The sequence below is a fragment of the Oncorhynchus clarkii genome, chromosome 16 (assembly GCF_045791955.1).
Source record: "Oncorhynchus clarkii lewisi isolate Uvic-CL-2024 chromosome 16, UVic_Ocla_1.0, whole genome shotgun sequence".
In the NCBI taxonomy this organism is placed as follows: Eukaryota; Metazoa; Chordata; class Actinopteri; order Salmoniformes; family Salmonidae; genus Oncorhynchus; species Oncorhynchus clarkii.
This window is the reverse complement of record NC_092162.1, coordinates 1,242,024-1,265,570: the sequence shown is the minus strand read 5'-3', so window position 1 is coordinate 1,265,570 and position 23,547 is coordinate 1,242,024. Positions and strand designations below refer to the sequence as shown.

Sequence of the window (23,547 nt, the reverse complement as noted above, 5' to 3'; positions counted from 1 at the left end):
CGACCCTAACCCAACCATGACCCTGACCCAACCCCGACCCTAACCCAACCCTGAAATGGGTGGTATACCCTGATGAAGATCGAGGGCTACTAGCAGGATCTCCCTGACTGATTAAGAGGTGAAAGACCCAGTTAAACAACAGCAAGGCTGCTTATGCTCCCATTTCACAGCTTTACTGACAACATTTCAATCCCAAATTGACCAAGATCCAACGTTGTCAATAAAGCTGTGAATTGGGAGCTTTAACAGGCTGTTCTCTGGCAGGGCGGGGGCCTGGCTGTTCTCTGGCAGGGCGGGGGCCTGGCTGTTCTCTGGCAGGGCGGGGGCCTGGCTGTTCTCTGGCAGGGCGGGGGCCTGGCTGTTCTCTGGCAGGGCGGGGGCCTGGCTGTTCTCTGGCAGGGCGGGGGCCTGGCTGTTCTCTGGCAGGGCGGGGGCCTGGCTGTTCTTTCGTAGTATTCTTTATTAGCCCAGCACTCATGTTTTTAAGGATGTGCATATTGACCACAAACTCTTCTAAAACACAGTGTTAAAACATAGTTTTAACAAAATATAAATAAATAGTGTTTCAAATGGTATTGGTAAATCCTACCTGTAGTATTTCAAAATATCCTGGTATATAGTAATACTAAATACCTGCCCATACATCCATCACTGAGTTTACCTGCGCCTTGGCCCAGATCTTCCAGTCCAGCAGAACCTCAGACAGTAGCTTGATGTCCTGGATCACGGCTGTAGACTCTGTGTCCAGGTGGAACTGACCGTCGTCCCCTAGAGTTAGGATAGGACTACTACAGCTCCCATCTAACAAGGTCTATAGACAGAGAGAAGAAGAGAAGAGCAAAAAGATAAATACTTGACACATTGGAAATAATTAACGAACAAACTAGAATGCTAGATGGCCTTAAACAGAGACAGAATACCTGACCACTGTGACTGACCCAAACTTAAGGAAAGCTTTGACTATGTACAGACTCAGTGAGCATAGCCTTGCTATTGAGAAAGGCCGGCGTAGGCAGACATGGCTCTCAAGAGAAGACAGGCTGTGTGCAACACTGCCCACAAAATGAGGTGGAAACTGAGCTGCACTTCCTACTGCCAAATGTATGACCATATTAGAGTAAATCTGAGGGAACCACTACCGAAGTTCTGCCAACACATTGACCGTAGTATGCTACTCAACTTTTCAAAATGCTTACAAGGCCCTCTCCTTCCTTCCTATAGGCAGAAACACAAACAGGAAGTACTATTCAACGCTGGTCTGACCAATTGGAATCCATGCATCAAGATTGTTTTGATCATGCGGACTGGGATATGTTCCAGGTAGCCTCTGAGAATAACATTGACGAACACATGGCTACGTTAACCGAGTTCACCAGGAAGTGTATAGGAGATGTTGTACCCACTGGGAGAATTAAAATCTACCCTAACCACGAGACGCATGTGGCTACAGACAATCACGGACTACAAAAGGAAAACCAGCCACGTCGCGAACACCGATGTCTGGCTTCCGGACAAACTAAACACCTTCTTCGCGACCGCTTTGAGGATAACACAGAGCCAACGATGCGGCCCGCTACCGAGGACTGTGGGCTCTCCTTCTCTGTAACCAATGTGAGTAAGACATTTAAGCGTGTTAACCCTCGTTAGGTTGCCCAGACGACATCCCTAGCCGCGTCCTCAGATCATGCGCAGACCAGCTGGCTGGAGTGTTTACGGACATATACAATGCTGTTCATTGACTATAGCTCAGCCTTCAACACCATAGTACCCTCCAAACTCATCATTAAGCTTGAGGCCCTGGGCCTGAACTCCACCCTGTGCAACTGGGTCCTGGACTTCCTGACGGGCCGCCCCCCAGGTGGTGAAGGCAGGAAACATCACCTCCACTTCGCTGATCCTCATGCGTGCTCAGCCCTCCTGTACTCCCTGTACACCCATGACTGAGTGGCCATGCACGACTCCAACTCAATCATCAAGTTTGCAGATGACAACAGTAGTAGCCCTGATTACCAACAATGACGAGACTTCCAACAGGGAGTAGGTGAGGGCCCTGGTGGAGTGGTGACAGGGAAATAACCTCTCACTAAACCAAACAAAGGAGCTGATCGTGGACTTCAGGAAACAGCAGAGGGAGAAGCTCCCTATCCACATCGAAGGGATAGTAGTGGAGAAGGTGGAAAGTTTTTAAGTTCCTCGTCGTACACATCACAGACAAACCGAAATGGTCCACCCACAGAGACAGTTTGGTGAAGAAGGTGCAACAACAAATTTGGCTTGGCCCCTAAAAACCTTTACAAATGCACAATTGAGAGCACGCTGTCAGGCTGTATCACCGCCAGCTACGGCAAATCTAAGGCACCTGCCCTCTAGGACACCTACAGCACCCGATGTCACAGGAAGGCCAAAGAGATCATCAAGGACAACAACCACCCGAGCCACTGCCTGTTCACCCCGTTATCATCCAGAAGGCGAGGTCAGTACAGGTGCATCAAAGCAGGGACCGAGAGACTGAAAAACAGCTTCTATCTCAAGGCCATCAGACCATGCTTCCACCTGGTTACTCAACCCTGCACCTTAGAGGCGGCTGTCCTATATACATAGACATGGAATCACTGGTCACTTTAATAATGTTTGCATACTGCTTTACTCATCTCATATGCAAATACTGTATATTATATTCTACTGTATTTAGGTCAATGCCCCTCCGACATTGCTCGTCTTAATATGTATATATTTCTTAATTCAAATATTTTACTATTGTATTGTTAGATATTACTGCACTGTTGGAGCTAGGAACACAAGCATTTCACTACACCCGCAATAACATCTGTTAAATATGTGTATGGACCAATAACATCTGTTAAATATGGACCAATAACATCTGTTAAATATGTGTATGGACCAATAACATCTGTTAAATATGTGTATGGACCAATAACATCTGTTAAATATGTGTATGTGACCAATAACATATGTTAAATATGGACCAATAACATCTGTTAAATATGGACCAATAACATCTGTTAAATATCTGTATGTGACCAATAACATATGTTAAATATGGACCAATAACATATGTTAAATATGGACCAATAACATATGTTAAATATGTGTATGTGACCAATAACATCTGTTAAATATGGACCAATAACATCTGTTAAATATGTGTATGGACCAATAACATCTGTTAAATATGTGTATGGACCAATAACATCTGTTAAATATGTGTATGGACCAATAACATCTGCTAAACATGTGTATGGACCAATAACATCTGCTAAATATGGACCAATAACATCTGTTAAATATGGACCAATAACATATGTTAAATATGTGTATGGACCAATAACATCTGATAAATATGTGTATGGACCAATAACATCTGTTAAATATGGACCAATAACATCTGTTAAATATGTGTATGGACCAATAACATCTGATAAATATGTGTATGGACCAATAACATCTGTTAAATATGGACCAATAACATCTGATAAATATGTGTATGGACCAATAACATCTGTTAAATATGGACCAATAACATCTGATAAATATGTGTATGGACCAATAACATCTGTTAAATATGGACCAATAACATCTGTTAAATATGTGTATGGACCAATAACATCTGTTAAATATGGACCAATAACATCTGTTAAATATGTGTATGGACCAATAACATCTGTTAAATATGGACCAATAACATCTGTTAAATATGGACCAATAACATCTGATAAATATGTGTATGGACCAATAACATCTGTTAAATATGGACCAATAACATCTGTTAAATATGTGTATGGACCAATAACATCTGTTAAATATGTGTATGGACCAATAACATCTGTTAAATATGGACCAATAACATCTGTTAAATATGGACCAATAACATCTGTTAAATATGGACCAATAACATCTGTTAAATATGTGTATGGACCAATAACATCTGTTAAATATGTGTATGGACCAATAACATCTGATAAATATGGACCAATAACATCTGTTAAATATGGACCAATAACATCTGTTAAATATGGACCAATAACATCTGTTAAATATGTGTATGGACCAATAACATCTGTTAAATATGGACCAATAACATCTGTTAAATATGGACCAATAACATCTGTTAAATATGGACCAATAACATCTGTTAAATATGTGTATGGACCAATAACATCTGTTAAATATGTGTATGGACCAATAACATCTGTTAAATATGGACCAATAACATCTGTTAAATATGTGTATGGACCAATAACATCTGCTAAATATGTGTATGGACCAATAACATCTGTTAAATATGTTTATGGACCAATAACATCTGCTAAATATGTGTATGGATCAATAACATCTGTTAAATATGGACCAATAACATCTGATAAATATGGACCAATAACATCTGCTAAACATGTGTATGGACCAATAACATATGTTAAATATGGACCAATAACATCTGTTAAATATGGACCAATAACATCTGTTAAATATGTGTATGGACCAATAACATCTGCTAAATATGTGTATGGACCAATAACATCTGTTAAATATGTGTATGGACCAATAACATCTGTTAAATATGTGTATGGACCAATAACATCTGTTAAACATGTGTATGGACCAATAACATCTGTTAAATATGTGTATGGACCAATAACATCTGCTAAATATGTGTATGGACCAATAACATCTGTTAAATATGTGTATGGACCAATAACATCTGTTAAACATGTGTATGGACCAATAACATCTGTTAAATATGTGTATGGACCAATAACATCTGTTAAATATGTGTATGGACCAATAACATCTGTTAAACATGTGTATGGACCAATAACATCTGTTAAATATGGACCAATAACATATGTTAAATATGTGTATGGACCAATAACATCTGTTAAATATGGACCAATAACATCTGTTAAATATGTGTATGGACCAATAACATCTGTTAAATATGTGTATGGACCAATAACATCTGTTAAATATGTGTATGGACCAATAACATCTGCTAAACATGTGTATGGACCAATACAACTTGATTTGTGTGCCAACCTTCCCAGTGCTTTACAGTAACCACAACCTAGATGACTGAGCATGTGTGCCAACCTTCCCAGTGCTTTACAGTAACCACAACCTAGATGACTGAGCATGTGTGCCAACCTTCCCAGTGCTTTACAGTAACCACAACCTAGATGACTGAGCATGTGTGCCAACCTTCCCACGAAGCAAAGTACAGAGAGATCCTTGATGAAAACCTGTTCCAGAGCGCTCAGGACCTCAGACTGGGGTGAAGGTTTACCTTCAAACAGGACAACGACCCTAAACACACAGCCAAGACCACGCAGGAGTGGCCCAGCCAGAGGCTGGACTTGAACCCGATCTAACATCTCTGGAGAGACTTGAAAATAGCTGTGCAGTGACGCTCCCCATCCAACCTGACAGAGCTTGAGAGGATCTGCAGAGAAGAATGGGAGAAACTCTCCAAATACAGGTGTGCCAAGCTTGTAGAGTCATACCCAAGAAGACTCGAGGCTGTAATTACTGCCAAAGGTACTTCAACAAAGTACTGAGTAGAGGGTCTGAATACTTATGTAAATCTGATATTTCAGTTTTTTAAACATTTCTAAAAACCTGTTTTTGCGTCGTCATTGGCGGGTATTGTGTGTAGATTAATGAGGGGGGAAAACGATTTAATCAATTTTGGAATAAGGCTGTAATGTACAAAATGTGGGAAAAGTCAAGGGGTCTGATTCCAACAGTTCACCCAAGTGTTTTGATCTATATCACAAGTCCAATCTCAATCTGTCTCAACACTACTGGCCTTTTATTCTCCTGAGACACTATAGAGCAGGCCACAGCCAGGTCCATTTATAAGGTCCACTGCAGTGGCAATACTTCACCAGACATACTTCTGTTTTCACAATGTCCTACACACAGAAACACAGGAGGAATACAAACAGCCTTGATGGTTTCACCCAGCACAGTTAGGCAGGCAGGCAGGCAGGCAGACAGGCAGGCAGACGGACAGGCAGGCGGGCAGACCGAAAGGCAGGCGGGCAGACCGAAAGGCAGGCGGGCAGACCGAAAGGCAGGCGGGCAGACCGAAAGGCAGGCGGGCAGGCAGACCGGCAGGCAGAACGAAAGGCAGGCAGACCGAAAGGCAGGCAGGCAGACCGATAGGCAGGCAGGCAGACCGACAGGCAGGCAGACCGACAGGCGGACAGACCGAAAGGCAGGCGGACAGGCAGGCAGGCAGGCCGACAGGCAGGCAGGCAGGCAGGCCGACAGGCAGGCAGACCGACCGACAGGCAGGCAGGCAGACCGACAGACAGGCAGGCAGACCGACAGACAGGCAGGCAGACCGACAGACAGGCAGGCAGACCGACAGACAGGCAGGCAGACCGACAGACAGGCAGGCAGACAGGCAGGCAGACCGACGGCCAGCAGACCGATGGGCAGGCAGGCAGACCGACGGCCAGCAGACCGACGGGCAGGCAGGCAGACCGACGGCCAGCAGACCGACGGGCAGGCAGGCAGACCGACAGGCAGGCAGGCAGACCGACAGGCAGGCAGGCCGACAGGCAGGCAGACAGGCAGACCGACAGGCAGGCAGGCAGGCAGGCAAACCGACCGACAGGCAGGCAGGCAGACCGACAGACAGGCAGGCTGGCAGGCAGGCAGGCAGACCGACGGCCAGCAGACCGACGGGCAGGCAGGCAGACCGACAGGCAGGCAGGCAGACCGACAGACCGACAGGCAGGCAGACCGACAGACCGACAGGCAGACCGACAGGCAGGCAGGCAGACCGACAGGCAGGCAGGCAAACCGACCGACAGGCAGGCAGACCGACAGACATTGATGCCATTACTCAGCTCAGGTAACAGACAGGAAAATCAGTACACTGCCTCTAAGCAGAGAAAACCATTGGATATCACAGCTGCAGTAGTAGCAACTCACTGCACACGTATATCAGATAACTGAGGCCCAAAGCAGACGAGATGGAATGAAACTGAACCGTGGGGATTCAGAGCATCAACAGAACCAAGGACTAGATGATATGAAACTGAACCGTGGGGATTCAGAGCATCAACAGAACCAAGGAGGACTAGATGATATGAAACTGAACCGTGGGGATTCAGAGCATCAACAGAACCAAGGAGGACTAGATGATATGAAACTGAACCGTGGGGATTCAGAGCATCAACAGAACCAAGGAGGACTAGATGATATGAAACTGAACCGTGGGGATTCAGAGCATCAACAGGACCAAGGAGGACTAGATGATATGAAACTGAACCATGGGGATTCAGAGCATCAACAGAACCAAGGAGGACTAGATGATATGAAACTGAACCGTGGGGATTCAGAGCATCAACAGAACCAAGGAGGACTAGATTATATGAAACTGAACCATGGGGATTCAGAGCATCAACAGAACCAAGGAGGACTAGATGATATGAAACTGAACCGTGGGGATTCAGAGCATCAACAGGACCAAGGAGGACTAGATTATATGAAACTGATTGATGGGGATTCAGAGCATCAACAGGACCAACAACAACAAAAACCAATACAAGGACTCTTCATATGCCTGATCACATGACTCACCTTGAGAATATGGTATCCCACGATGCACTTGGACTTGATGAGGACCTGGTGTATCATGGAGTAACCGTGGTAACAGTCCATCTCATTGATACGGTGCTGGTTGTACTTGGCCAGAGAGAGTAGCACCTGGACATAGAATCACATATTATTACTGGTGTCCCAGTAGCACGTCACGTTACAACTCACTGGGGTCCAGTAGCACGCCACGTTACAACTCACTGGGGTCCAGTAGCACGCCACGTTACAACTCACTGGGGTCCAGTAGCACGCCACGTTACAACTCACTGGGGTCCCAGTAGCACGCCACGTTACAACTCACTGGGGTCCCAGTAGCACGCCACGTTACAACTCACTGGGGTCCCAGTAGCACGCCACGCCACAACTCACTGGGGTCCCAGTAGCACGCCACAACTCACTGGGGTCCCAGTAGCACGCCACGTTACAACTCACTGGGGTCCCAGTAGCACGCCACGTTACAACTCACTGGGGTCCCAGTAGCACTCCACGTTACAACTCACTGGGGTCCCAGTAGCACTCCACGTTACAACTCACTGGGGTCCCAGTAGCACTCCACGTTACAACTCACTGGGGTCCCAGTAGCACGCCACGTTACAACTCACTGGGGTCCCAGTAGCACGCCACGTTACAACTCACTGGGGTCCCAGTAGCACGCCACGTTACAACTCACTGGGGTCCCAGTAGCACGCCACGCCACAACTCACTGGGGTCCCAGTAGCACGCCACAACTCACTGGGGTCCCAGTAGCACGCCACGTTACAACTCACTGGTGTCCCAGTAGCACGCCACGTTACAACTCACTGGGGTCCCAGTAGCACGCCACGTTACAACTCACTGGGGTCCCAGTAGCACGCCACGTTACAACTCACTGGGGTCCCAGTAGCACGCCACGTTACAACTCACTGGGGTCCCAGTAGCACGCCACGTTACAACTCACTGGGGTCCCAGTAGCACGCCACAACTCACTGGGGTTCCAGTAGCACGCCACGTTACAACTCACTGGGGTCCCAGAAGCATGCCACGTTACAACTCACTGGGGTCCCAGTAGCACGCCACGTTACAACTCACTGGGGTCCTAGTAACACGCCAAAACTTATCCACCTTGGTAAAGGAGAACTTTCATTCAAGATCAAATATTGTATAAAACAATGCATTTGTACTCATATCGGCTCAGGTGTTGTGTTAAATTACTGTCTGGCTTGCAGGTTAACTCAGTGGGTCTCAAACCTCTCCTCTGAGACCTCCTGTTGATCCAGGTATGTGTTCTATTCCAGCACCTGATTCCACCTGTCAACTAATCATCAAGCCCTGGACAAGGTGTATCAGGTGAGCCAGTTCAGAATTACCACACAACCGTGTGAAACGTCTGGAGGTGCCAGAGGAGACGTCTGAGAACCACTGATTTAATAAGGATATCGGTGTACCTGGAGGGCTAGGGCCTGGGTCTGCTCGCTGTCACTTAGCTCCACCACCTGGAAACACACACACACGAGAGAGAGAGAGAGAGAGAGGGGAGGGACATTATATAACAGAGACAGAGAGATTGGCGTGAGAAGAACACAGTGAATCCAGCCTGTCTCGTGTAATTTCCTTCAAGTAGAAATGTCATGACAGTTATGTTGAAGAAGCTTCCTCACAAAAATACAGAAAAAAGCTTTTGAGGCCTTCCACACCAAATGAAACCAGCAGCGAGACTAGCATCATCAATAGACCCAAAGAGGAATACGAAGGACCCGGTTCCTCATATCAATAGTATGTAGACTATGTCCTACCCGTGCAAAGCGGAATACGAAGGACCCGGTTCCTCATATCAATAGTATGTAGACTATGTCCTACCCGTGCAAAGAGGAATACGAAGGACCCGGTTCCTCCTATCTTGTGGAGGACGTTCTGCAGGCCCTGTGGTTCTGCAGGCAGCATGGTCCTGAGGATGTGTGTCTCCAGCACCGCAGACTGAACCTCTCTAGAGCTGAAGGGTCTCTGAGACACCATGGTCTTAGCTTGACCCTTCAGACGGATCACTGGCTCATAGATGGTATACACCCTGGGGCTGCTGGGGGCGTACACTACTGCCAGACACTCCTGTAGAAACAGAGAGATATGGTATCATCGATACACCACACAGACACTCCTGTAGAAACAGAGGTATAGTATCATAGATACACCACACAGACACTCCTGTAGAAACATAGAGATACAGTATCATAGATACACCACACAGACACTCCTATAGAAACAGAGGTATAGTATCATAGATACACCACACAGACACTCCTGTAGAAACAGAGATATAGTATCATAGATACACCACACAGACACTCCTGTAGAAACATAGAGATACAGTATCATAGATACACCACACAGACACTCCTGTAGAAACAGAGATATAGTATCATAGATACACCACACAGACACTCCTGTAGAAACAGAGATATAGTATCATAGATACACCACACAGACACTCCTGTAGAAACAGAGATATAGTATCATAGATACACCACACAGACACTCCTGTAGAAACAGAGATATAGTATCATAGATACACCACACAGACACTCCTGTAGAAACAGAGATATAGTATCATAGATACACCACACAGACACTCCTGTAGAAACATAGAGATATAGTATCATAGATACACCACACAGACACTCCTATAGTGTCTGTGAATTATTAGCAGAAAGAGGGACTCAGACTTACTATGAGAGCTGCTGTGTCCACATCCTTGTTCTTCATCATTAGCTCTCTGACAGTGTCACACTTCAACACGTCCGTGGTGACGTACTTGGAGAAGGTTCCACTGGGCTTACCGTACTTACAGGGCATGATAGACGTGAGGTCTGGACCAGAGGCATACAGGTAGAATGCCTCCTCTGACCCGATACGGGAGCCTAGTGGGGAGAGGGAGAGACAGAGACAAATTCAGCTAAGCTACCCTCCTCGTTTCATTTCGTTTAAGAAATGTTTTGTAACAGTACAGGCAGAATTAATACACCCCTGTTCTCCAGCCCAGAGAAGGCATGGTCCCAGAGAACAGCCCTGTCCTCCAGAAGGCATGGTCCCAGAGAACAGCCCTGTCCTTCAGAAGGCATGGTCCCAGAGAACAGCCCTGTCCTCCAGAAGGCATGGTCCCAGAGAACAGCCCTGTCCTCCAGAAGGCATGGTCCCAGAGAACAGCCCTGTCCTCCAGAAGGCATGGTCCCAGAGAACAGCCCTGTCCTTCAGAAGGCATGGTCCCAGAGAACAGCTCTGTCCTCCAGAAGGCATGGTCCCAGAGAACAGCTCTGTCCTCCAGAAGGCATGGTCCCAGAGAACAGCCCTGTCCTCCAGAAGGCATGGTCCCAGAGAACAGCCCTGTCCTTCAGAAGGCATGGTCCCAGAGAACAGCTCTGTCCTCCAGAAGGCATGGTCCCAGAGAACAGCTCTGTCCTCCAGAAGGCATGGTCCCAGAGAACAGCCCTGTCCTCCAGAAGGCATGGTCCCAGAGAACAGCCCTGTCCTCCAGAAGGCATGGTCCCAGAGAACAGCCCTGTCCTCCAGAAGGCATGGTTTGAGAGAACAGCCCTGTCCTCCAGAAGGCATGGTCCCAGAGAACAGCCCTGTCCTTCAGAAGGCATGGTCCCAGAGAACAGCTCTGTCCTCCAGAAGGCATGGTCCCAGAGAACAGCTCTGTCCTCCAGAAGGCATGGTCCCAGAGAACAGCCCTGTCCTCCAGAAGGCATGGTCCCAGAGAACAGCCCTGTCCTTCAGAAGGCATGGTCCCAGAGAACAGCTCTGTCCTCCAGAAGGCATGGTCCCAGAGAACAGCTCTGTCCTCCAGAAGGCATGGTCCCAGAGAACAGCCCTGTCCTCCAGAAGGCATGGTCCCAGAGAACAGCCCTGTCCTCCAGAAGGCATGGTCCCAGAGAACAGCCCTGTCCTCCAGAAGGCATGGTTTGAGAGAACAGCCCTGTCCTCCAGAAGGCATGGTCCCAGAGAACAGCCCTGTTCTCCAGCCCAGAGAAGGCATGGTCCCAGAGAACAGCTCTGTCCTCCAGAAGGCATGGTCCCAGAGAACAGCCCTGTCCTCCAGAAGGCATGGTCCCAGAGAACAGCCCTGTCCTCCAGAAGGCATGGTCCCAGAGAACAGCCCTGTCCTCCAGAAGGCATGGTTTGAGAGAACAGCCCTGTCCTCCAGAAGGCATGGTCCCAGAGAACAGCCCTGTTCTCCAGCCCAGAGAAGGCATGGTCCCAGAGAACAGCTCTGTCCTCCAGAAGGCATGGTCCCAGAGAACAGCCCTGTCCTCCAGAAGGCATGGTCCCAGAGAACAGCTCTGTCCTCCAGAAGGCATGGTCCCAGAGAACAGCTCTGTCCTCCAGAAGGCATGGTCCCAGAGAACAGCCCTGTCCTTCAGATGGCATGGTCCCAGAGAACAGCCCTGTTCTCCAGAAGGCATGGTCCCAGAGAACAGCCCTGTTCTCCAGAAGGCATGGTCCCAGAGAACAGCCCTGTCCTCCAGAAGGCATGGTCCCAGAGAACAGCCCTGTCCTCCAGAAGGCATGGTCCCAGAGAACAGCCCTGTCCTCCAGAAGGCATGGTCCCAGAGAACAGCCCTGTCCTTCAGATGGCATGGTCCCAGAGAACAGCCCTGTTCTCCAGAAGGCATGGTCGAGAGAACAGCCCTGTCCTCCAGAAGGCATGGTCCCAGAGAACAGCCCTGTTCTCCAGAAGGCATGGTCCCAGAGAACAGCCCTGTCCTCCAGAATGCATGGTCCCAGAGAACAGCTCTGCCCTCCAGAAGGCATGGTCCCAGAGAACAGGTGTACCTGTGGATATATTTCAAGGCCTACCTTCAAACTCAGTGCCTCTTTGCTTGACATTATGGGAAAATCAAAATAAATCAGCCAAGACCTCAGAAAAATTTGTAGACCTCCACAAGTCTGGTTCATCCTTGGGAGCAATTTCCAAACGCCTGAGGGTACCACATTCATCTGTACAAACAATAGTACGCAAGTATAAACACCATGGAACCACGCAGCCGTCATACCGCTCAGGAAGGAGATGCGTTCTGTCTCCTAGAGATGAACGTACTTTGGAACGAAAAGTGCAAATCAATCCCAGAACAAAAGCAAAGTACCTTGTGAAGATGCTGGAGGAAACGGGTACAAAAGTATCTATATCCACAGTAAAACAAGTCCTATATCGAGATAACCTGAAAGGCCACTCAGCAAGGAAGAAGCCACTGCTCCAAAACCGCCATAAAAAAAGCCAGACTACAGTTTGCAACTGCACATGGGGTCAAAGATCATACTTTTTGGAGACATGTCCTCTGGTCTGATGAAACAAAAATAGAATGGTTTGGTCATAATGACCATCGTTATGTTTGGAGGAAAAGGCGGGGGGGTGGCTTGCAAGCCGAAGAACACCATCCCAACCATGAAGCACGGGGCTGGCAGCATCATGTTGTGGGGGTGCTTTGCTGCAGGAGGGACTGGTGCACTTCGCAAAATAGATGGCATCATGAGGACGGAAAATGATGTGGATATATTGAAGCAACATCTCAAGACATCAGTCAGGAAGTTAAAGCTTGGTCACAAATGGGTCTTCCAAATGGACAATGACCCCAAGCATACTTCCAAAGTTGTGGCAAAATGGCTTAAGGACAACAAAGTCAAGGGATTGGAGTGGCCATCACAAAGCCCTGACCTCAATCCCAACGAACATTTGTGGGCAAAACTGAAAAAGCGTGTGTGAGCAAGGAGGTCTACAAACCTGACTCAGTTACACCAGCTCTGTCAGGAGGAAAACCAATGATTGCACAGTTAAACAAACCATACAATTATATGCACTAGGACTACGATCAAAGAGTCCCAGCATCAATCTGTTACCGTGGAGTTGGCTGTCATCAAAGTGAGAAAGAAGCAGTCATGCTCCCGAGTGGTCTAAGCCACTGCATCTAGAGGCAGAACTACAGTCCCTGGTTCCATTCCAGGCTTTATTACAGTGGTCTAAGCCACTACAGACCCTGGTTCCATCCCAGGCTGTATTACAGTGGTCTAAGCCACTACAGTCCCTGGTTCCATCCCAGGCTGTATCACAGCGGACTAAGGTACTACAGACCCTGGTTCCATCCCAGGCTGTATTACAGCGGTCTAAGGTACTACAGACCCTGGTTCCATCCCAGGCTGTATTACAGCGGTCTAAGGTATAACAGACCCTGGTTCCATCCCAGGCTGTATCACAGCGGTCTAAGGTACTACAGACCCTGGTTCCATCCCAGGCTGTATCACAGCGGTCTAAGGTACTACAGACCCTGGTTCCATCCCAGGCTGTATTACAGCGGTCTAAGGTATAACAGACCCTGGTTCCATCCCAGGCTGTATCACAGCGGTCTAAGGTACTACAGACCCTGGTTCCATCCCAGGCTGTATTACAGCGGTCTAAGGTACTAAAGACCCTGGTTCCATCCCAGGCTGTATCACAGTGTTCTAAGCCACTACAGTCCCTGGTTCGATTCCAGGCTGTATCACAGCGGTCTAAGCCACTGCATCTAGAGGCGGCACTACAGACCCTGGTTCCATCCGAGACTGTATCACATCTGGCCGTGATTGGGAGTCCCATAGGGCGGGTCACAACTGGCCCAGCGTCGTCCGGGTTAGAGTTCGGCCGGGGTAGGCCGTCATTGTAAATAAGAATGTCTTCTTAACCATCTTGCCGAGTTTAATAAAGGTTTAAAAAAAAATAAAAAATAATAATAAATATATATATATATGCTTTAAATGACCAGCAGAGAGCAATGTTGAGTTATAGCCCCAACAACAACACAGAGAGGCAGATGTGTGCAAGTGAGAGAGAGAAGGTACCAAGGGGTTGGCTGGGACAGATTAAAACACGGACAGAGACACAGGCCAGAAGCAGGATGCCAGCCAAGGCTCAGCCCAGAGGCAGGATGCCAGCCAAGGCTCAGCCCAGAGGCAGGATGCCAGCCAAGGCTCAGCCCAGAGGCAGGATGCCAGCCAAGGCTCAGCCCAGAGGCAGGATGCCAGACAGAGACACAGCCCAGAGGTAGGATGCCAGACAGAGACACAGCCCAGAGACAGGATGCCAGACAGAGACACAGCCCAGAGACAGGATGCCAGACAGAGACACAGCCCAGAGACAGGATGCCCGATAGAGACACAGCCCAGAGGCAGGATGCTAGCCAGGGCATGTGCTTTATTACTGGTTGTTGAATGTGTATGTTTAATTTATTCCATATGGGTTTTACAGCTCTTTTTTATGGTGAGACCTCAGAGGAGCTCTCTCTCTCTCACACACACAGCTTGGTACCGTTAAAGAGCAGCACAGTGCCCATGTCGTACTGTCCACCCTGTCTGGTCACGTCCTCACTGTGTCCCAGCAGACAGAAGGTCTTGTTGCTGTCTGAAGACAGGCTGGACTTCCTGGGTAACGTGTAGTCCAGAGACACCTCACACTTCCTAGATGGGGACCAATCAGTAAACAAGAAAAATACATCACGGTCATGTTCATTAGGTATTAAATTGAAGAAAATGGACAGAAACAGGGAAGGATTCCCCAATGGACACAGTCCTGCTTTAGTCTGGGCTATCTTTACTGAAACAAGCATGTCGTCAAGGCCATCTTTAGTCTGGGCTATCTTTACTGAAACAACCATGTTGTCTTGGCCATCTTTACTGAAACAACCATGTTGTCAAGGTCATCTTTAGTCTGGGCCATCTTTACTGAAACAACCATGTTGTCTTGGCCATCTTTAGTCAGGGCCATCTTTACTGAAACAACCATGTTGTCTTGGCCATCTTTACTGAAACAACCATGTTGTCAAGGTCATCTTTAGTCAGGGCTATCTTTACTGAAACAACCATGTTGTCTTGGCTATCTTTACTGAAACAACCATGTTGTCTTGGCCATCTTTACTGAAACAACCATGTTGTCAAGGTCATCTTTAGTCTGGGCCATCTTTACTGAAACAACCATGTTGTCTTGGCCATCTTTAGTCAGGGCCATCTTTACTGAAACAACCATGTTGTCTTGGCCATCTTTACTGAAACAACCATGTTGTCAAGGTCATCTTTAGTCTGGGCCATCTTTACTGAAACAACCATGTTGTCTTGGCCATCTTTAGTCAGGGCCATCTTTACTGAAACAACCATGTTGTCTTGGCCATCTTTACTGAAACAACCATGTTGTCAAGGTCATCTTTAGTCAGGGCTATCTTTACTGAAACAACCATGTTGTCTTGGCTATCTTTACTGAAACAACCATGTTGTCTTGGCCATCTTTACTGAAACAACCATGTTGTCAAGGTCATCTTTAGTCTGGGCTATCTTTACTGAAACAACCATGTTGTCAAGGTCATCTTTAGTCTGGGCTATCTTTACTGAAACAACCATGTTGTCTTGGCCATCTTTACTGAAACAACCATGTTGTCAAGGTCATCTTTAGTCAGGGCTATCTTTACTGAAACAACCATGTTGTCTTGGCTATCTTTACTGAAACAACCATGTTGTCTTGGCCATCTTTACTGAAACAACCATGTTGTCAAGGTCATCTTTAGTCTGGGCCATCTTTACTGAAACAACCATGTTGTCAAGGTCATCTTTAGTCTGGGCTATCTTTACTGAAACAACCATGTTGTCAAGGCCATCTTTACTGAAACAACCATGTTGTCTTGGCCATCTTTACTGAAACAACCATGTTGTCAAGGTCATCTTTAGTCTGGGCTATCTTTACTGAAACAACCATGTTGTCAAGGTCATCTTTAGTCTGGGCCATCTTTACTGAAACAACCATGTTGTCAAGATCATCTTTAGTCTGGGCTATCTTTACTGAAACAACCATGTTGTCAAGGTCATCTTTAGTCTGGGCTATCTTTACTGAAACAACCATGTTGTCTTGGCCATCTTTACTGAAACAACCATGTTGTCAAGGTCATCTTTAGTCAGGGCTATCTTTACTGAAACAACCATGTTGTCTTGGCCATCTTTACTGAAACAACCATGTTGTCAAGGTCATCTTTAGTCTGGGCTATCTTTACTGAAACAAGCATGTTGTCAAGGCCATCTTGACAGGGTCCTACCTGACTCCGTTGACCCATAGGGCAAGGCGTCCGTGGATGTTCTTCTTGCCCTCAGGCTGCTGGGTGTAGCTGATACCCAGGTGATGCCAACTGCCAGGTGAGACTAGCCCCTCCCCTGACTCTGCCTGGGCCAGTAGCCCCGCCTTCATCTCATCATTAGGGTCAATACACATCCTGAGGAGAGGAGACAGGGCAAATCAGTTAGTCAATCAGCCAGTCAATCAATCAATCAAACAGTCAGCAAATCAGTCAATCAATCAGTCAGTCAATCAATCAATCAGTCAGTCAGCCAGCCAATCAATCAGTCAGCCAGTGAAATGTATCACATCGGTCTCCTTTGCTGCCCACCTGAAAGTGAATACTCCCGTGGAGAGGTCAGCCCAGACCTGCAGCATCATAGCTTTGGAGCCCATGGAGAGAACATGCATCAGGCTCTCCTCCACCACCCTCTGCCCATCCGGGATGGTCCCCAGGTTGGGCTCCAACGTAGGAGCCTTCCCCTCCTCTGGAGCGCAGAGAAAAACATACAAATCCATCCACTTTTCAATAGAAAGATAAGAGAAGCTGTGATTAATTATGTTAAACTGATCCAACACACAGGGTTTGGTGAGTTACTTTCTAAATGTAGTCCGTTACAGTTAGGCTACTAGTTACCTGTAATCCGTAATGTAGCTAACTTTTGGATAACTCAAAACGAGTAATCTGATTACTTTCAGTTACTTTTAGATTACTCCCAAACCCAGTAATCTGATTACTTTCAGTTACTTTTAGATTACTCCCAAACCCAGTAATCTGATTACTTTCAGTTACTTTTAGATTACTCCCAAACCCAGTAATCTGATTACTTTCAGTTACTTTTAGATTACTCCCAAACACAGTAATCTGATTACTTTCAGTTACTTTTAGATTACTCCCAAACCCAGTAATCTGATTACTTTCCATTACTTTTAGATTACTCCCCCTTCAAGAGGGGCCTGCCGAGTGGCGCAGTGGTCTAAGGCACTGCATCAAAAAGGCATTAGGAATCCAAAAAGGAATTTTAACAATTGAACTATTGCAGGATTTTACATACATGGCCATAAATGGATGTTGCATTTTACTTGATGGGTTAGGTATGTTTTGAACCCTTTCTACTACAATACAGATAACAGCATCATTATGCTATATATTTACATAACAAACCAAAGTCTGTCAGATTTCCTTGATCTTCAAAATTAGGACTTGGAAATATTGATTAGAGCGTAACACAAAAACGAAGTGTGGTGTAAATTCACCACCAGGGAAGTCAATCTGACATGAATCCTCCCGCATTATCAGTGTGCCGTAGAGGTTAAAACCAACTCAATGCACCGTAGTACACATCTCAATCAGGAGCTCTAATGGGGCAGTCCCAGCAGTTGTCTTATATTTGGCTATAAATAGTTATATTTGCATGATTTAGCATAATTAATTAATCATAACCGTTTTGTTTCCTTCATGTGATCAACCAATATTGGTTCATAACATGTAACTGATCAATACCTCACAAGGCTTCTTCTCTCAAAGCTGAGCCCTTGAAACTGAAATATTTTTCGTTCTCAAAACAAAGGTCTGGGCGTAGTGCCAAATTGCAGCTACTGATAGTGAGGATTTGTCACGGAGGACTGATTGGACCAATTGCTTCAAAACATTGTTGAAAATAAATGCTGCTCTCATGGAATTGAATGACTTGAGCACTACTGAAAATTGCTATTACCATGAGAAAAACTATCCACTGCCTATTGTTCCCATTTGTCAAATGAAATAAAAGTTATTTGTGAAGCCCTTCTTACATCAGCTGATATCTCAAAGTGCTGTACAGAAACCCAGCCTAAAACCGTAAACAATTTGTGTAGATGACACTGACATCTGGAGAATATTAAAAGTGCACAAGTTTGAGCATGTGAACGTCAGGACTATGGGAAAAATATTGAATCAGCCCCATTTGGCGGGCAAGGTGGGCTAGCCCACACCAGCCCACAACACGGGCGAGCCAAAAACACACGGGCTAGCCCACAACACACGGGCAAGCCCACACCACACGGGCTAGCCCACACCACACGGGCAAGCCCACACCACACGGGCAAGCCCACACCACACGGGCAAGCCCACACCACACGGGCAAGCCCACACCACACGGGCAAGCCCACACCACACGGGCAAGCCCACACCACACGGGCAAGCCCACAACACACGGGCTAGCCCACAACACACGGGCTAGCCCACAACACACGGGCGAGCCCACAACACACGGGCGAGCCCACAACACACGGGCGAGCCCACAACACACGGGCGAGCCCACACCACACGGGCGAGCCCACAACACACGGGCTAGCCCACAACACACGGGCTAGCCCACAACACAAGGGCTAGCCCACAACACACGGGCAAACCCACAACACACGGGCTAGCCCACACCAGCCCAAAACACACGGGCTAGCCCACACCAGCCCAAAACACACAGGCTAGCCCACACCAGCCCAAAACACACAGGCTAGCCCACACCAGCCCAAAACACACAGGCTAGCCCACACCAGCCCAAAACACACGGGCTAGCCCACACCAGCCCACAATACGGGCTAGCCCACGCCAGCCCAACACGAGCTAGCCCACGCCAGCCCAACACGGGCTAGCCCACGCCAGCCCAACACGGGCTAGCCCACGCCAGCCCAACACGGGCTAGCCCACGCCAGCCCAACACGGGCTAGCCCACGCCAGCCCAACACGGGCTAGCCCACGCCAGCCCAACACGGGCTAGCCCACGCCAGCCCAACACGGGCTAGCCCACGCCCACGGGCTAGCCCACACCCACGGGCTAGCCCACACCCACGGGCTAGTCCAACACCGGCTAGCCCACACCAAACCCAGCTAGAGGTGGGGGCTGATAATATTTAGGGGCGTGGTTTACACAGTTATTTTGGTGCAAACAGAGTGTGTCGTTCCAGCTTCAGTGGTCTGTTGTGTGATGGTTGTGAACATGATGCCGTTTTATCAGACTTCACACAGTGTCCACAGCATCAGGAACACCTTCCTAATGTTGAGTTGTTCCCCTTTTTCATGAATAGCATACCACTCAAAAATGCTAACCTCCCCTGTTATTGTAATGGTGAGAGGTTAGCATGTCTTGGGTGTATGATATAAAATGCTAACCTCCCCTGTTATTGTAATGGTGAGAGGTTAGCATGTCTTGGGTGTATGATATAAAATGCTAACCTCCCCTGTTATAGTAATGGTGAGAGGTTAGCATGTCTTGGGGGTATGATATAACATGCTAACCTCCCTGTTATTGTAATGTTGAGAGGTTAGCATGTCTTGGGTGTATGATATAAAATGCTAACCTCTCCTGTTATTGTAATGGTGAGAGGTTAGCATGTCTTGTGATTATTAAATAAAATGCTAACATCCCCTGTTATTGTAATGGTGAGAGGTTAGCATGTCTTGGGTGTATGATATAAAATGCTAACCTCCCCTGTTATTGTAATGGTGAGAGGTTAGCATGTCTTGGGTGTATGATATAAAATGCTAACATCCCCTGTTATTGTAATGGTGAGAGGTTAGCATGTCTTGTGATTATTAAATCAAATGCTAACCTCCCCTGTTATTGTAATGGTGAGAGGTTAGCATGTCTTGGGTGTATGATATAAAATGCTAACCTCCCCTGTTATTGTAATGGTGAGAGGTTAGCATGTCTTGTGATTATTAAATCAAATGCTAACATCCCCTGTTATTGTAATGGTGAGAGGTTAGCATGTCTTGGGTGTATGATATAAAATGATAACCTCCCCTGTTATTGTAATGGTGAGAGGTTAGCATGTCTTGGGTGTATGATATAAAATGCTAACCTCTCCTGTTATTGTAATGGTGAGAGGTTAGCATGTCTTGTGATTATTAAATCAAATGCTAACATCCCCTGTTATTGTAATGGTGAGAGGTTAGCATGTCTTGGGTGTATGATATAAAATGCTAACCTCCCCTGTTATTGTAATGGTGAGAGGTTAGCATGTCTTGGGTGTATGATATAAAATGCTAACATCCCCTGTTATTGTAATGGTGAGAGGTTAGCATGTCTTGTGATTATTAAATCAAATGCTAACCTCCCCTGTTATTGTAATGGTGAGAGGTTAGCATGTCTTGGGTGTATGATATAAAATGCTAACCTCCCCTGTTATTGTAATGGTGAGAGGTTAGCATGTCTTGTGATTATTAAATCAAATGCTAACATCCCCTGTTATTGTAATGGTGAGAGGTTAGCATGTCTTGGGTGTATGATATAAAATGCTAACCTCCCCTGTTATTGTAATGGTGAGAGGTTAGCATGTCTTGGGGGTATGATATACAATGCTAACCTCCCCTGTTATTGTAATGGTGAGAGGTTAGCATGTCTTGGGGTTATATCGCTATAGGTAAAATACATGATTACAGAGGCATTAAGATCATAACCCCATGTGGCCTGTGATGTCATAAACCTTCATCGTATTTCATTGGGTGCTCTTACCCTTCTCTGTATGTCCCTCTCCCTCTTCATTCTCAGCCACCTTTATCCAGACAGAGGCAGAGAACCCAGAGGCCATGTGTGGCCAGCAGTTCTGCCCCACCAGAGGGAGGTGTAACGGGGCAACGTGCCACGGAGAGGTCCTGAGATGTCCTGGTTCCTCTCTTCCATCCCCCTCCCTGCGTCCCGGGGACAGCTTCCCCCCCTTCCACAGCATCCCGACCCCCTTCCCCCCCGCCCCCCCATTTTGTCGGGAGCCAGGGGAGGTACCGCCAGGGAAAGATGCGCCGCCGAGGATCATAGGATAGGAGAGGAAGTAGAGAGGTTCCATGTCCACGTTGGCCTGGACGATCTGGAGGACGCCTTTCAGTAGGATGTCCTGGGGCAGAGGAGACGTTATAATAGTGTGTGTGAAAACTCTACATTCTACTCCATAACCTAAACCACCTGCTATAATCTACGCATACACCTAAACCACCTGCTATAACCTACCCATAACCTAAACCACCTGCTATAACCTACCCATAACCTAAACCACCTGCTATAACATACCCATAACCTAAATCACCTGCTATAACCTACCCATAACCTAAACCACCTGCTATAACCTACCCATAACCTAAATCACCTGCTATAACCTACCCATAACCTAAACCACCTGCTATAACCTACCCATAACCTAAACCACCTGCTATAACCTACCCATAACCTAAACCACCTGCTATAACCTACCCATACACCTAAACCACCCGCTATTACCCACCTACAGACGGCCCACCCACAGACAGACGGCCCACCCACAGACAGACGGCCCACCCACAGACAGACGGCCCACCCACAGACAGACGGCCCACCCACAGACAGACGGCCCACCCACAGACAGACGGCCCACCCACAGACGGCCCATCCACAGCCCTAACCCTACAGGGGAAAACATACAGACAACAGGGAAACGGAGTAGAAAGGCTAACACACACTGTGGTCGGTGCTGTTTAAGATGTGTCTACGAGCACGGCCTTATTTCTATTACAGTGTATTGGATGACTCTCATTCATATTCCTTTCACCCAGTTCAATGTAACAGTGACAGGTTTAGGTTACTGTCATTCATATTCACCCAGTTCAATGTAACAGTGATAGGTTTAGGCTACTACATGATACTACATGATTCACCCATGCACCCATCATGAGGTTGCTACAACATAGTCTACAAATTAACATGAATAATGTAGGTGCACACAGGGTGAGAGAAATTTGAGTAATCAAGGTGACAGACAGCAACACATTCAATACCATCTTGCATAGTCTTGCCTGCATCTAGCTGTGTGGGATAGCTTTAGGTAGCACTGAAGTCAACGTACCCAGAGGAGGACGGAGAAGAGTTTAAATCCAGCTTCACCATGGTGCTACCCTACAGAGTGCTGTTGAGGCTACTGTAGACCATTACAAAACACGGTATTTCAATTGGTATTTGGTGATGTGAATATATTTAGTATGGGTGTATTTAAAATGTCTAACTTTTTCAAATGTTTCACTATTTGTATTTTTATGACATTCACTGTGGAAGATAGACATCTCCTTCACTGTGGAAGATAGACATCTCCTTCACTGTGGAAGATAGACATCTCCTTCACTGTGGAAGATAGACATCTCCTTCACTGTGGAAGATAGACATCTCCTTCACTGTGGAAGATAGACATCTCCTTCACTGTGGAAGATAGACATCTCCTTCACTGTGGAAGATAGACATCTCCTTCCTCATTTGAGGAGCCTCCACTGCCACACACACCACACCCCACACCCACCACACACACACCACACCACACACCACCCACACCACCCACACCACACCACACCACACCACACCCACACCCACACCCACACCCACACCACACCACACCCCACACCACACCACACCACACCACACACCACACCCACACCACACCACACCACACCACACCACACCCACACCACACCCACACCACACCACACCACACCACACCACCACACACCACACCACACCACACCACACCACACCACACCACACCACACCGGGTGATTCATATTCATTCGATCAAACAAAAGGCGGAGGATATTGAAACAGGGGACATGTGTCATACTGACAACTAAGGTTAAAGATAACTGTGTCGAACCCAAAGGAAAACAGGGTTTACAGGACAACAGTCCAGGAAGACCTGAGGAGCTGTTTGAACTGAGCCACAGCGGCCAGATAAATTAACACAGCCACAGTTTCCCCATGTATAAGAGCTGCAGTGAAAAGCTAGCTCCCTCCACAGCAGTACAATAATCTATAGTAACTAGCATGCTAGCT

At 47.1% G+C, this 23,547-nt stretch overlaps 1 protein-coding gene across 1 annotated transcript in view; it reads right to left on the bottom strand.

Moving 5' to 3' along the window:
- LOC139367856 (lysosomal trafficking regulator) overlaps positions 1-23,547 on the bottom strand; it is a 231,284-nt gene that overhangs the window by 100,867 nt on the left and 106,870 nt on the right. Inside the window, exons 19-27 of the mRNA XM_071106189.1 lie at positions 21,220-21,595; positions 17,055-17,211; positions 16,707-16,880; positions 14,939-15,087; positions 10,330-10,520; positions 9,466-9,711; positions 9,054-9,101; positions 7,612-7,737; positions 662-811 (exon numbers count right to left, since the gene is read on the bottom strand). Of these exons, the coding sequence (XP_070962290.1) occupies positions 662-811; positions 7,612-7,737; positions 9,054-9,101; positions 9,466-9,711; positions 10,330-10,520; positions 14,939-15,087; positions 16,707-16,880; positions 17,055-17,211; positions 21,220-21,595 (1,617 nt within the window). The remainder of the gene's footprint in view (positions 1-661; positions 812-7,611; positions 7,738-9,053; positions 9,102-9,465; positions 9,712-10,329; positions 10,521-14,938; positions 15,088-16,706; positions 16,881-17,054; positions 17,212-21,219; positions 21,596-23,547) is intronic.